Raw genomic sequence first — 16290 nt, forward strand, 5'->3', positions numbered from 1 at the left:
GTAAATTGTAAAGTTGTTTAAAATCATATGCTCTATCTGAATCATGAAAGAAAAACTTTGCGTTTCATATCCCTTTAAATAGTCAAAGTCAGTTTAATAACAAAAGGATAAAAATAATGTAATGTGTGTGTAAGTTGATGGTTTATTATTTAAATAACAATGTTTTTATTCTTGCAATAAAAATTCTGTGTTTACTGTCTCTTTAACAAGATTGTACTGTTACATTTGTTTTCTAATTCAAATGTGTTTTAAGATAAAGGGATTGATCACAATATTGCACTTGTTTTAAATAGATAATGATTTCTCTAAGTCAGTCAGTATTTTTAGGGCATTTTTCCCAGTTATCACAATTCTAAAATGTTTCTGCCTTTAATATCCTTAAAGGGACATTGTACACTAGATTTTTCTTTGCATAAATGTTTTGGAAATGATCAATTTTTATAGCCAATCTGGGAGTGTTTTTGTAACAATGTATAATTTTGCTTACTTTTTAATAACAATGTGCTGATTTTCAGACTCCTCACCAACCCCCAAAGTGTCAGATGTATATGCTTGTTTCTAAACTCCTGCTGGCTCCTTTTTGTATAATCCGTCTTTTCATATGCAGGGGAGGGAGGAGTTTCTGTTCTTCCTGGTTTTCCAGCCCCTTTCAGTGGGTGTCCCAGGCTAACCTCATCAACGGTGCTAAACTGGGAGTTTCTAAGTAAGTTTTTAAAAGGTTTTATACTGGATTTTTTATATCAGTATCTGTGCATACTTATTATAGTAGTGACTATTACATGCAGTTATATGAAAATTGGTGTATACTGTCCCTTTAAAGCTTGTCTTATTACCTTCTGTAAACAACACAAAATCTTTATCTGCATTATTAATCTCATGATTTTGTAATCCAAAAATCAAATGTGTACAATTAATGACAAACAAAATTGCGATTTCTAGGGTTTATCAATTACATTGCAGGTTGAAGGGCCTGATTGTTGATAAATCCCCTTTAAAGGGACAGGAAATCCCACAATTTTCTTTCAGGATTTGGATAGAAGATACAATTTTAAACAACTTTCCAATTTACTACTGATGTAAAATGTTCTTCATTCTCTTGTTATCTTTTGCTGAAGGAACAGTATGGAAGTACTGGCAGCTAGCTAAACACATCTTGTTAGCCAATCACAAGAGACAAATATGTGCAGGCACAAATCAGCAGCTAGCTCCCACTAATGTAGGATTTATGTGTATTATTTTTCAGTAAGGGATACCAAGAGAATGAAGCACATTTGAAAATAGAAGTGAATTTAGAATTGTCTTAAAATCACATACTCTATCTGAATGATGCAAGTTTAATTTTGAATTCCCTATCCCTTTAATAGTGAGTAGTGATGTTAATAGGCAACATATGTGCAATTAAACTGCTATGTTCAAAATCCATAGGGATATGTCTGCATTAGGCATACGCTTTAGGAGGGGGTCGTAAGCCTTCGAAATGCAGTAGAAGGTGGCTCCTTGCCGTTTTCGGGTCTTTTCAGAGCCGGATTTCTTTTTGTAAAAGTGCAACACATTAAAGGGACAGTCTACACCAGAATTTTTATTGTTTTAAAATATAGATAATACCTTTATTACCCATTCCCCAGTTTTGCATAACCAACAAAGTTATATTTATATACTTTTTACCTCTGTGATTATCTTGTATCTAAGCCTCCGCAAACTGCCCCCTTATTTTAGTTCTTTTGACAGACTTGCAGTTTAGCCAATCACTGCTGGCTCCCAGATAACTTCACGTGCATGAGCACAGTGTTATCTATATGAAAAACATGAACAAACACCCTCTAGTGGTGAAAAACTGTTAAAATGCATTCTGAAAAGAAGTGGCCTTCAAGGTCTAAGAAATTAGCATATGAACCTCCTAGGTTAAGCTTTCAACTAAGAATACCAAGAGAACAAAGCAAAATTGGTTATAAAAGTAAATTGGAAAATGGTTTAAAATGACATGCCCTATCTGAATCATGAAAGTTTATTTTGGACTAGACTGTCCCTTTAAGATCTGGATTTGCACAGATCTTAGTGTTGCAGTTTCACAAGAAGAAATCTGGCTCCAAAAAGACCCGAACGCCACAAGCTACCACCTTCTTCTGCATTCTGAGGCATCCGAAACCTCTGAATGCACATGCCTAGTTTCCAAGTCTTTTTAGAAGATTTGTACAGACACATTATTGGTATAGTGGGCCTGTGTGGCTTCGGATTTGGCCTTAGTATAAAAATGCTTAATTTTTTAGCTTTATTTTTTTAAGTAGGTTGCATTTGTATCTGTTTAGTGACATTGGTTACTAATGATATCCAGTATGGCTTGGGTAATATCAGTGTGTTTTGTGCAAAACCAATGTAACATTCAAACACTTTTGGGGCTACTCTTTAATGAAAAATGTTCTCCAGAGTTATCAAGTCATTTTTAGCTGTTAAATATATTGTTAAAGGGACACAACTCCAATTTTTTTTCTTTGACGATTCAGATACAGCAGGCAATTATAAGCAACTTTCTAATTTACTCCTATTATCAATTTTTCTTCATTCTCTTGCTATCTTTAATTGAAAAAGCAGGAAAGTAAGCATAGAAGCTGGCCCATGAAAGCAAATGGGCCAGCTCCTATGCTTAAATTACTGTTTTTTCAAATAAAGATAGCAAGAGAACAAAGAAAAATTGATAATAGGAGTAAATTAGAAAGTTGCTTAAAATTTCCTGCTCTATCGCACTGGTTTTCAAACCTGTCCTCAGGCTTCCCCAATGGTCCAAGTTTTCTGGATAACCTTAGATGGTAAAATAACCATGTTTACTAATCAGTTGATAATTTATAGGACAATTTTTCACCGAACTGATGATGAAAAAAGTGATGCTGATTGTGGTTTGGTTCATGTTGAAAAGAACTAGACATGTGCCTTTGTTATATTATGTTAAAGGGACAGTAAACACCAGAATTTCTGTTGTTTAAGAATGTAGATAATCCCTTTATTACCCATTCCCCAATTTTGCATAACCAACACAGTTATAATAATATACTTTTTACCTCTGTGATTACCTTGTATCTATGGCTCTGCAAACTGCCCCCTTATTTCAGTTCTTTTGACAAACTTGCATTTTAGCCAATCAGTGCTTGCTCCTAGGAGCTTCACGTGCCTGAGCTCAATGTTACCTATATGAAACACATGAACTAACACCCTCTAGTGGTGAAAAACTGTCAAAATGATTTCAGATTAGAGGTGGCTTTCAAGGTCTAAGACATTAGCATATGAACCTCCTAGGTTTAGCTTTCAAATAAGAATACCAAGAGAACAAAGCAAAATTGGTAATAAAAGTTAATTGGAAAGTTGTTTAAAATTAGATGCCCTATTTAAATCACGAAAGTTTTTTTTTTACTTGACTATCCCTTTAACAATGAAAGCAGAAAATGTCTGCTGCCCGTGGTCCTTGGCTCTTTTTGGAGCCGGATTTCTCCTTGTGAAAGTGCAACACACAAAGATCTGTGCAAATCCACATCTTTGTGTTTTGCACTTTCACAAAAAGAAATCCAGCTCCAAAAAGAGCTGAATGCCTGGGAGCAGTTGCCAATTTTCTAAAAATGTCTAAAAAGAGCTCATCGATAATTATTAAAGGGACATTATACACTAGATTTTTCTTTGCATAAATTTTATAGATGATCCATTTATATAGCCCCGTTTTTTTTATGTATAGTTTTGCTTATTTTTTTAAATATCATTGCTCTGATTTTCAGACTCTTAACCAAGCCCCAAAGTTTTAGAATACTGATGTATACCTACTCCAGCTGGCTCCTGTTTGTGTAAAGGGTCTTTTCATATGCAAGGGGAGGGTCTGATATTTCCCACTTGCAGTGGGTGTTCCAGTAACCTTTTTAACAGAGCTAAACTGGGAGCTCCTAAGTAAGTTTTTAAACAGTTTTATACCAGATTTTAAGATCAGTATCTGTGCATTTTATTATTTATAGTAGTGCCTATTACATGCAGTTATATGAAAATTGGTGTATACTGTCCCTTTAAGGCTATGACACACTGAAAGTGATGCGGCGCGAGGTGAAGCAGCTGCTTTGCGCCACTTCTGATGATCAAATATTTCAACTCTGAGTGTTCAGAGATGAAAAGTAAGGACACACTGAGCACACACAGCCGTTTCATCACGCTGCTCTCAGTGAGTCCCAGCCTTTAGTACAAACACAAATAAGGACCAGCACTATCCCATATGCATGTCCATAAAGGCTGTGACACACTGCAGTGATGCGGCGGGAGGCGAAATTGCACCGCTTCTGAAGTTCAAATATTTCATCTCTGGAAGCTCAGCTACGCAACCTGACAGGGCAGAGTGCTCAGAGATGAAAAGGCAGGACACACTCAGCGCGCACATCCGAATCTACACGCTGCACGCCGCTCTGCTTGCAGTGTGTCACAGCCTAAGCCACATCTAAATGGGTGCTAACTTTCAGAGCATCCCCATTGCTCTATTTGTCTATTACACATCAGAAATAATAAAGAAAGCTGCACTCTCTAATCATGGGAATTAAAAAAACGTTATTAGCAAACAGCTTGTTTGTTAATAAAGTTTTTAAAAGGCCAATAAACCCACAAAATAATGTTATATAATTCTGCACATAGTGCAAAATTATATAACATTAGCTTAGCGCTAGCTTTCTTCCTGAAAGGATTTTAGAGAAATTTTCTTCCGAAAATGACTTTTACAGTACACCACTCCTGGCTCTACTGAGCAGGTCAGTTTGTTTTCCCTAAGCGCATCGGACATGCTGCGCCATTAAACTCAACGTAGCTCGCTCCCGCTCTGGTAGCACAAGCAAGCTACATTGAGTTTAATGGTGCGCTCGGGGCGGCTGTGAATATACAGTGTCTCCAATGCGGTTAGGGAAAACAAACTGACCCGCTCGGTAGAGCCAGGAGCGGCGTACTGTAAAAGTAATTTTCGTAGGAAAATTTCTCTGAAATCCTTTAAGGTAAAAAGCTGGCAATAAGCTGATATGTAATTCTGCACTATGTGCAGAATTATATAACATTATTTTGTGGGTTTACTGGCCCTTTAACTTCCTATGATTGGAGAGAGCAGTTTTCTTTTCTAATTCAGATAATTATCCTAGATTGTGATAAACCCCTATATTAGCTGCATATTGACCGGAAATGATTTCAAATTGTTACTATTAAAAAAATAAAAATCTGTGTATACATTAAAATTGATTAGATTGGAGCACATAGTTTATTCTTGAAACAATGGTCAGATTCAGTGCTTAAACATTACCCAAAACTATAACACACTGTTCTATAACCTACTAACTCAACTTTCTCCTCAGAACATTAAAGAATTTGTAAGACTCCCAAGTTCAGAAGGAATAATAGAAGATATGACATATGTAAGACGCTTAATACCTAGATACAATTACTAAACAGACACAAGGGTAGTGCAGCTGGCATTTGTGATGGGGGATACTCATGAAAAAAACCACAAATATTTAGTCTCCGTGGAAAAGAAGAAAAAAAAAAGACATAGCTGTTGTGGTCAGATTTCTTTTTAGCAAAGGAACGTGTAATGAATACGTAACCGCCTCTCCTTTTACAGAAACACATCTCGGCTTTCGCACTTTGGACTGTGCTCAGCACTGATTTACCTAACAACAAGAGCGCCTCTGCTACAGAAGCGAAGGCGGAATAAAAAAAAAGAGGAGGAAGAAAAGCAAGAGAGGAGCCGAGCTGTTGTAGAAGTGCTGTGCAGGGATTGTGCTGTTTGGGTGAAGCAAGCACACATGCGGTGACATAGGGTACCCATGCTCTCAGTAAACGGGTGACCTCTGAGCTCTGTCTGGCCTGGCCCCTCCCAGTCGGCTCGGGTTGTGTGGCGCATCCCAGCCAACCACCTCCCCATTTGCAAGCATTGTGAGGCTGGGAGCCGCGTTGTGATCGGGGCAGCTGCAGTTGGGAAAATCAAGGGGGATTACTACTGCGGGAGCATGGCGTGCAGGAGAAGCAGATCCCATACCACCCGCCTGGAATCCCCCCAATGCGCCCTTGCACTATTGCTCTTATGCAGGGTGTATGGTGAGTTGAGTTCTGGGGAAGGAGGAGGAGGCGGGGTTGTTCTGTACTGGGTATCCCTACTCTCTGTTTGTTCCTTTTTTACTTCTTTTTATACAACTTTTTATAACCCTCATGATGATTATTATTGTTATTGCAGAGTCATGCACACAACCCCACCCTATGTGTCCCTAGTGAAGTCGCATAGCTTAACGTGGAAATATTTTTATTTTAGTTTTTGGCTGTGCAGCTAATTTTAGGTTTCCACTTGTCACAATTAGAAAACCGTTATTTAAAACCATTGAGACCTAAAGCAAAGCTATGTTTTGTGTTGTTGCATTGCAGGAAGTAAATGGGTTTTTTTAACTAGGAGTTTTACATTCCTTTGCAAAGAAGTCATGCTGGTGATCTGTATCTGTGCATTTATAATTCGCTTTGTCTTATAAATATTCTATGCTTTTCCATTTGAGGGGATTCCCTTTTAAAGTTTGTGCTTCTCACCCCTCCCCCGTTTTAGAGGGGGGTTAAAGGAGCTGAACCTCCATTTTAACCCTTTGGCTGCCAGAGAAGGACTTTAAGCAATGCGTTTCAGAAGCCAAGTGGTTAAACAGCAGTTTAAAGTGGGCCTATAAAGCCTGTGCTTCTGTTGTATGGCACAGGAGGTTGCCTGAGTGGCAGGGGACTGGCCACCTCTGTGACCAGGGCGACCGTAACGTGTGGTGATGTCACCGAGAGCTGAACTCTCCCAGGTGCCGGGGAAGAGGAGGCGGATTAGTTGTTTGGGAACGGGGAACGCTCAGCTCTTTGATTGGATTGTGATGTCTGACAATGGGCATTAACCTTCACCTTGCTGCTTGCCTCATTAAACACCTGTGCGTGCTTTTGCCTCGAGCAATTAAAACATTTGATCTATTGTAGTACTGTTTAGTGATAAATGTCATTGTTTTATGAGTGTCTTATTTATCATGTTATAATACATTATTTAGGGTGTAGTGTAATCAAAATGGTATAAATTAGGAGAAACACAAATCAAGACTACACATTATGCCTCTGACCATTCTAATTATTTTATAATTATGTAAATCACTTTTAGTCTTATTATCTAAACCAGAGATTCTGAACCATCTTGTCACAAGCTGCTATAAGGAATAAGTATAGCACTTTAAAAATCCCAAATTGTTCTTCTTAAAGTTTTTAGGTGGCATATGGGTTGCAATATTGCTAATAGATATTAATTGGTAATACTTTCATTTTATATACTTGGATCTTATTATAATTGGTTGGATCCCAGTGATGTAATGTACACCCAGGGTGTTCAAGTGATGTCATCTGTATACGTCCTACATCCTTTTTGCTCCTTATTTACATGGTTGTGTATGAATAGATTTGGACTATATTACATAGATGTTTTTTATGTCATTGTAGCTTAGGGTAGTGTTTCTCAACCTTTCTATAGCAAGTATCCCTACAGGCATACATGTTTGACTTAAAGGGACACTAAACCCAATTTTTTTTCTTTCTCGATTCAGATAGAGCATGCAATTTTAAGCAACTTTCTAATTTACTCCTATTATCAATTTTTCTTCGTTCCCTTGCTATCGTTATTTAAAAAGCAGGAATGTGACGCATAGGAGCCGGCCCATTTTTGGTTGAGAACCTGGGTTATGCTTGCTAATTGGTGGGTTAATGCAAGTGCTATCCATGGTGCTGAACCTAAAATGGGCTGTCTGCTAAGATTTACATTCCTGCTTTGAAAATAAAGATAGCAAGAGAACGAAGAAAAATTAATAATAGGAGTAAACTAGAAAGTTGATTAAAATTCCATGCTCTATCTGAATCATGAAAGAACATTTTTGGGTTTAGTGTCCCTTTTTAAGTACCCCAACTGCAACATGTAATTATAATTAGGTTAAAAAACAAGAGACAATCATTTATAACTTAGAATTTGAAACAAATAGCATTTATCATACATAGTTTCTGTTTTCAGGAATTTATTTTAAAACCTTGCTTTACTGAATGCGAAGACAGCAAATTTTTGGAAAGAGAGCAACACATACTAAGAAAAGCAATTTACAGAGAAAGTAAACACACAACCTACATATAATTCTTTAATATATCACATTAGATAAAAACAAATTTCTGCATCTAACTTCATCACCTAAACAGCTTGTCAGACTCATTTCATTGTGGCAAAGCTGAATGTAGTACATTCTACCTGAAATATTATTTCACCATGTTATAGTATCCTTATGATATTTCACTGTTGTCCTATATCTGGCACTTTCCCTTTGACAAACTTTATATGATATTTCTTACCCAGTCCTTAACAGTTCAGATTCTCAGGATTTCCCTACCTGATTACAGGTGAGTCAGTGAGCGAACAGCTGACCAGCATAGTCAAGGAAATATAATCTGGCCTGTTATAATTGCTTGAGGGTAGACCTGAAAATACTGATTTGTGTGATATATTGAATGTTTATTGTATCTGCATTAGTGCATTTTTTTAAGGAAAGAGCATGTAATTGAGTATCCCTTACCTATGCTGTTTTTCTTTATTCTACATAAGAGACTATACTCTGATTTTTAAGTTGTAAACCGTTTTTCATTGTTTAAGAAACTTGAATTTATTATATAAATATGTTTCTCTATCCCTTCATATTAAGGCATCTTTTTATTAGCCATCAGAGAGTCTCTCTTTCTATTGTTAGTTCAGGATACATGCAAAAGATACATAACATTTAATTGCACATTTTATTTCACCAGAGCAAATTGCCAGTCATAACAGCCTTCAACGATCATTTAAAATATCATTTTAACTGTTTCTTATTTGAATGGTTTCTGTAGTTTAAATCTTCTGCTTAATACTATTTTTTTTTTCTTCTCCTTTTTCTTCATCATAATTCTCATATCTTCTCACAGTCCTTTTTAGGGGCTTTTAATTTATAACTGTTATATTGTTCAACAACTACTTGAATGTGTTAAACAATTTTTTATCAAACTTACCCTCACTTTTTCAAGTAAGGTAAATCATGGCTTTGAGAAACATGTTATTTTTCTATTTTATATACCATCTTCTGTTGTTGCAGACACGATAGCTCACACATGTACTTGAGAAGTGAGTGTGAAATTGAGCACTTATGGAAATTGCTTTATAGCTTTCGTATACTGGCACCAGTCAAAATATATTTACTTTTAAAGGGACACAAAATGGCAATAATAAAATGCATTAATACACTAGGGTATTTGTACCATTGTGTGATCCTAATTACGTGTTTATTTGCTGCTGGTAGGTCAATCAGGAGCATAATGATTTCCAGTGCAGGAGTAGGTGGTTTGCTACACTGGAGTGGGATTTAAAGGGACCATAAGCAGTTGAGATTTTGATATAAAATATTTTGTTCTACATAATTAAACAACTTTGCAATATACTTTCAACCTCTGCAGGGTTACACAAGGAGACATGCAATAAAAAGCACTATAGATTATTTTACTATTGCATATGAAACCCATTATTTTCCTTCATGATTCAGATGTGTGTGTGTGTGTATATATGTGTGTGTATATATATATATATATATATATATAAAAATTTCTGTGTTTTCTAGAAACTATACAGCGAAAGAGCATTTTAAAATATTTTAAGAATAAGTTGTGTTTTAGCTAAAACACAAATCTTAATTCAGAAAGAATTTAAGTTGTTTTCAAAAAATAGGATAGTTTTTTTTTCAGGAGACTGCATTTTTTTTTTTTTTTTTTAAAAAGGGCTTTTAGATTAGTTTTATTTTAAACACTTTAGCCATGGATTAGAATATCTGTTTATTATGTAAATAATATGATATATTTCTTTTAGCATGCGTGTACATTTTGCGTATTAGGTTATTTTTACTCTTCCTCGTCTAGTAGGAATTTCCTGTAGTGAATATATGCACACATAATAAATTACAAGGAACTTCAGTGCTTTGTTGCTGCAGTGGTGTTAGGCACAGAATATGTACTGAAAGTTATGTAGATGGGTTTACTGTTAGAAATAAAAGTGTGATAAGTTTGGAAAGAGCAGTTTTAGAAATGGCTGATACCATTCAGTACAGTGGTAGCTTTTCATGGAGATCTATAATCTCTTACTTCCATAGCGCCTATTTTGCTTGTTTTATGCCACAAAACATCGGCACTAACCCTGTATTCCCCCCCCCACACACATACATTACATTACTACTATTTGTGTTTATCCACATATTGGTTTCTTAACCCCTTCCCGCCCAGAGAAGTTCCGATGTAAGCTAATAAGTAAAAATTGCGATTGTGTGATTTCAGTGATGGGATTGTGTCACCACCCCCTTAAAGGGACACTGTACCCAAATTTTTTCTTTTGTAATTCAGAAAGAGCATGCAATTTTAAGCAACTTTCTAATTTACTCCTATTATCAATTTTTCTTCGTTCTCTTGCTATCATTTTTTTTAAAAAGAAGGCATCTAAGCTTTTTTTTTGGTTTCAGTACTCTGGACAGCACTTTTTTATTGGTGGATGAATTTATCCACCAATCAGCAAGGACAACACAGGGTGTTAACCAAAAATGGGCCGGCATCTAAACTTACATTCTTTCATTTCAAATAAAGATACCAAGAGAATGAAGAAAATTTGATAATAGGTGTAAATTAGAAAGTTGCTTAAAATTTCATGCTCAATCTGAATCACGAAAGAAAATTTTTGGGTACAGTGTCCCTTTAAGCCTGCGATCCCATTCAGGAAGCGCCTATGGCTTCAGTACAGACAAATGGCTAGGAAGTTTTATGTTGTCCTAAGGGCGCTAAAGCCCAGTGCAGTGCATAGAACGTCCTAAGTGCGGAAAGGGGTTACTACATTAGCTGTCCAACCTAGAAGCACTTTGCCACACCCATTTAATAATGTTGGGTCTGAGAATGTGGCCCTAGGTTCAAACTGGTTGTCACTTGCTAAGTAGCTCTAGGCTTTCAGCGTGACCGTAAGTATCTGTAGCTACTTGTATTAATGCCAGGTTTTGGTATCAAATATTGGTCTATAGAAATCGAACATTTTTAATTGAACCATCTATATTTTAGGTCAGTTGTATTCAGTGATGTAACTGACCACAAAATTGTTTAATTTGGAACATTTTATATGGTTTAATGATGGACTTTTGCAGATAGAAAAAAAAAAGTTGTTTAAAACTGCATGCTCTATCATTATATTTTCTTCTATCTTTTGGTATTTTATGTTGAAAAGCTCAAGAGCTTGCGTGTGTCTGGAACAGTATATGACAGCAGTTTCCAAGAATGTTATACATTTGCAAGAGTACTAGATGGCAGCACTATTTCCTGCCATGAAGTGCTCCAGACACCTACCCGGGTCGCCCAATAAATCAGCCAAGTTTACCTCTTAGGTACCAAACTGATTATTTTGTTTAAGTTCCCAGAATGTGATATTTGCACTCAGATTCTGAAAAAACATGCAAATCTGATTGGTCTGGGTTTTCACACACAAACTTTTTCAGGCTACATCCCTTTACTTCTTTAAAGAACCAGTAAAGTAGATTTGCAAAATCAACAAGTGCATGATGATAACAAGACAATGCAATATAGCACTTAGTCTGAACTTCAAATGAGTAGTAGATTTTTTATTTTTTTTTTCCTGACAATTTTGTCTATTGTATCATGTGACAGCCATCAGCCAATCACAAATGCATATACATATGTTCTATGAATTCTTGCACATGCTCTGTAGGAGCTGGTGACTCCAAAAAGTATAAATATAAAAAGACTGTGAACGTTTTGTTAATGGAAGTAAATTGGAAAATTGTTTAAAATTGCTGCTCTAGCTGATTTGTAAAAGTTTAATTTTGACTTGTGTCCCCTTTAACTAGATGGTGTGTGTGTGCTTAAAAAGTTTTATTCTAGAACCCAAATTATACCCAGGCAGCATAGCATATATATTTTCCTGCCAATGGCTACAGGAACTTTTTACCATATAAGGCATTGCAGAATGCCAGTTTGGATGGCTTGGCAGTGATTGACAAATCACCACAGCTTGATTTCCAAGCAGACTAATTGTGGTGGAGCTAGATATTTAATCAGGCAGATCTTAATGACGGATACTGAATTTTGCATGAAAACAATTGTGATGAAGGTGTCAGACTGTGTCTTATTTTGACATGTTAAGATGATAGAAGATACATACTTTCCAGTGGAAAGTTTTGAAAATGAGTGTAATATTTCATGCTCCAGAACAAAGCAAACTTTCGTGCAGATAGCTGTCACCCTTTTGTGTTGCTTGACTGTGAGTCTTTTTTTTTTTTTTTTTTTTTAAATAAATGCAACATAAATCAGTTTACATGAATAAACTATTACATACAAATAATGGTAAACCTCTTTTTAAAAAGAATTTTAGGGAAACTCAAACATCCAAATCCAAAGTGGTTACACTCTGTTTTAAAATGACCACACACAAGTTGTTTTTTTTTAGGTACATTACATTTATCTATTTGTTGCATCTAAAAGAGGGCATTTTAAATGTATTAACTGTTTTGTAGGGTGTATCATTGTCCTCCAATAGAGCTGTGGGAGTTTTATACAGTAAGCTTCTATCTCTGCATTAGTATTGTGCAAACATGCATTTTCTGTCTCAAAGGCAAAATGATACATGGAAAAAAAGAACAAAAGAGAGAGTGCAAACCACTCTAAGGGTAAAAGTATTTAATTAGAGTGCTAAAGCTCAAGTTAAAAAAACAACGTACAAGAAATTAAAAACAATTCAGCATGTAAAACATATCACCACAGGTACTCCATAGACGGCCAAATGAGAGATGACAAATGCAGCTCAGTCCTTCCTGAAGTCAGACGCAACCGGAACTCCGTAAAGACCTGGAGGTATTGGGCTTCTCAAAAGATGTTTAATGCCTGAATTGGAGATCCTGTGTGTGTCTTGTGACTCCTCAACGCGTTTCATCGGGATCCGACCCGACTTTTTCAAGAGGTGGTATATCGAAGAACCTGTTGCTGCCTTTTAAAAAAAAATAAAAAAATAGCGGGTTATCCATAATCGAATACGTAACGGCATCTGATTGGCCTGCTACGTGTGGTTAGTTGATAGCTAGTAGGCACCAATCTGCTCCTCAGTCCATAGTCAGACAGCTTATACATAATATATGTAATAGAAGCATGTTTGCGATTGCAACATCATGAAAAAGAAGCGCAAACAGTATTACAGATAAAGGGTGGTAGAAATCTGCAAAGATTGACGACTATCACTATAAAATTAACCTCACTAGTGATGGGAGGAAAAATCCATAGGTAGAGCTACTGTATAATTGGAAAGGCTAGCTAGTTAGCATTGTGATGTCTTTTTTTTTTTTTTTTTTTTTTAATCTGTAATACTGTTTGCGCTTTTTCTTTTTCATGATGTTGCAATCTCAAACATGTTTCTATTACATATATTATGTATAAGCTGTCTAACTGACTATGGACTGAGGAGCGGATTGGCGCCTGCTAGCCTATCAACTTACGACACGTAGCCGGCCAATCAGATGCTGTTACGTATTCGATTTATAGATAACCCGCTATTTTAAAAAAAGGCAGCAAGGGGTTCTTCGATATACCACCTCTTGAGAAAGTCGGGTGGGATCCCGATGAAACGCGTTGAGGAGTCACAAGACACACACAGGATCTCCAATTCAGGCATTAAACATCTTTTGAGAAGCCCAATACCTCCAGGTCTTTACGGAGTTCCGGTTGCTTTTGACTTCAGGAAGGACTGAGCTGCATTTGTCATCTCTCATTTGGCCGTCTATGGAGTACCTGTGGTGATATGTTTTACATGCTGAATTGTTTTTAATTTCTTGTACGTTGTTTTTTTAACTTGCGCTTTAGCACTCCAATGAAATACTTTTACCCTTAGAGTGGTTTGTACTCTTTCTTTTTTTTTCCAAGTTCCTTTCCGGGAGGAGGATCACAGCCCTCCCAGCATTACCAGAGCAGCATCCATTGACATCGTCGGAAGTTCTATTTGGGACCCTTTATTTTGGGACTATCTCTTGTTTGAGAATATACACTGGATACCACCATCCGCTGTGTTTTCAGCATATGCATGAACTAAGACACGAACAGCACGTATGTCATCTGATTAGATGCCTTATATATATATCTGTAAAATGAAGCTTGACCTTTTTTTTTTCTTTACATGCGTGATTATAAATATTTAGAGCAGGGATAGGCACAGGCAAAGGCTGTGGCAGACATTTTCCAAAGTACAGACCTTAGTGAAGGACACTAAGGTACATTTGAAATTAAAAACATTATTTTATAGTTCTTGGTGTTATTATACTGAAGCAGATACCACTGATCCTATAACCAGCCCTCCTCTGGCTATATCCATGTGCCAGTGTCACTACTGTGTCATTATATAGCGCTGTGTGTTACTATACTGATGCAGATACCACTGATCCTATAACCAGCCCTCCTCTGGCTATACCCATGTGCCAGTGTCACTACTGTGTCATTATATAGCGCTGGGTGTTATTATACTGATGCAGATACCACTGATCCTATAACCAGCCCTCCTCTGGCTATACCCATGTGCCAGTGTCACTACTGTGTCATTATATAGCGCTGGGTGTTATTATACTGATGCAGATACCACTGATCCTATAACCAGCCCTTGTCTGGCTATACCCATGTGCCAGTGTCACTACTGTGTCATTATATAGCGCTGGATGTTATTATACTGATGCAGATACTACTGACCCTATTACCAGCCCTCCTCTGGCTATACCCATGTGCCAGTGTCACTACTGTGTCATTATATAGTGCTGGGTGTTATTATACTGATGCAGATACTACTGACCCTATAACCAGCCCTCCTCTGGCTATACCCATGTGCCAGTGTCACTACTGTGTCATTATATAGCGCTGGGTGTTATTATACCGATGCAGATACCACTGATCCTATAACCAGCCCTCCTCTGGCTATACCCATGTACCAGTGTCACTACTGTGTCATTATATAGTGCTGGGTGTTATACTGATGCAGATACCACTGATCCTATAACCAGCCCTCCTCTGGCTATACCCATGTGCCAGTGTCACTACTGTGTCATTATATAGCGCTGGGTGTTATTATACCGATGCAGATACCACTGATCCTATAACCAGCCCTCCTCTGGCTATACCCATGTGCCAGTGTCACTACTGTGTCATTATATAGCGCTGGGTGTTATTATACCGATGCAGATATCACTGACCCTATAACCAGCCCTTGTCTTGCTATACGCATGTGCCAGTGCCACCTCACTACTGTGTCTTTGTATAGAGCTGGGTGTTATTATGCAGATACACATCCAGTATTTCACTCAGGCTTTATTTATTCCATAACTTATTACCCAATATCGCTAGCAGTCTCTTGACAAGCCACTAACTTTATTCACACTACATATTTTTTTTTATTCCTTTTATTTCATCAGAAAGAAAAGATATACTAAGGTTGTGGCGGACACTGCAAGGGCTAGTCACGGACACCCGTGTACGGACATCTTGCCTATCCCTGATTTAGAGTTTTATGTCCATTTTGGTATTTCTCCCAACCATCCTGCTGCGGATTGTCACGGTTTGGGAGTTACTGTCCGCAGCTCTTCAGCATCCTGATATTAAAGAGATATGAAACCCAAATTGTTCTTTCATGATTCAGATAGAGCATGCGTTTTTAAGCAACTTTCTAATTTCAAAAGAAAATGGGAAATACAAAAAACCCTTTTCCCATAGGGGGCGCTTCCTCCAAACAAATCTTAAAAGAAATAAAACCCAAAAGCAATATATAGAAACACCTATCACATTGGTGTGAGCTACCACAAGAGCTCAGCAAGGGTATGTAAACAGCATAAAATACAATACAAAGTCCTTATAATCCAACATCCAATGGAGGGCAGCACTCTGTCAGAAGGATGGTCAGTCCCTGGTGATGGTGATTCTAGAAAAAAAAAAGACACAGAGGCAACAACATGGCCTAGTAACGTCTATACACTAGAAAAACAATGTGGAGTAGAATAATACTCACAAACAAAGAGCACCCAAAAGACACCTTTGGGTGCTCTTTGTTTGTATTATTCTACTCCACATTGTTTTTCTAGTGTATAGACGTTACTAGGCCATGTTGGCACCTCTGTGTCTTTTTTTTTTTTTTTCTAGAACTTTCTAATTTACTCCTATTATCAATTTTTC

At 37.0% G+C, this 16290-nt stretch overlaps 1 protein-coding gene across 2 annotated transcripts in view; it reads left to right on the forward strand.

Moving 5' to 3' along the window:
* The first annotated feature begins 5656 nt into the window (after positions 1-5656).
* The window catches only part of NECTIN3 (nectin cell adhesion molecule 3), a 485985-nt gene continuing 475351 nt past the window's right edge, over positions 5657-16290 (forward strand). For both annotated transcript variants that reach the window (XM_053706944.1, XM_053706943.1), the window contains exon 1: positions 5657-6093. In XM_053706944.1, the coding sequence (XP_053562919.1) occupies positions 6006-6093 (88 nt within the window). In that variant the 5' untranslated portion in view covers positions 5657-6005. The remainder of the gene's footprint in view (positions 6094-16290) is intronic.

This window comes from Bombina bombina, chromosome 3, assembly GCF_027579735.1.
Source record: "Bombina bombina isolate aBomBom1 chromosome 3, aBomBom1.pri, whole genome shotgun sequence".
Classification (NCBI taxonomy): Eukaryota; Metazoa; Chordata; class Amphibia; order Anura; family Bombinatoridae; genus Bombina; species Bombina bombina.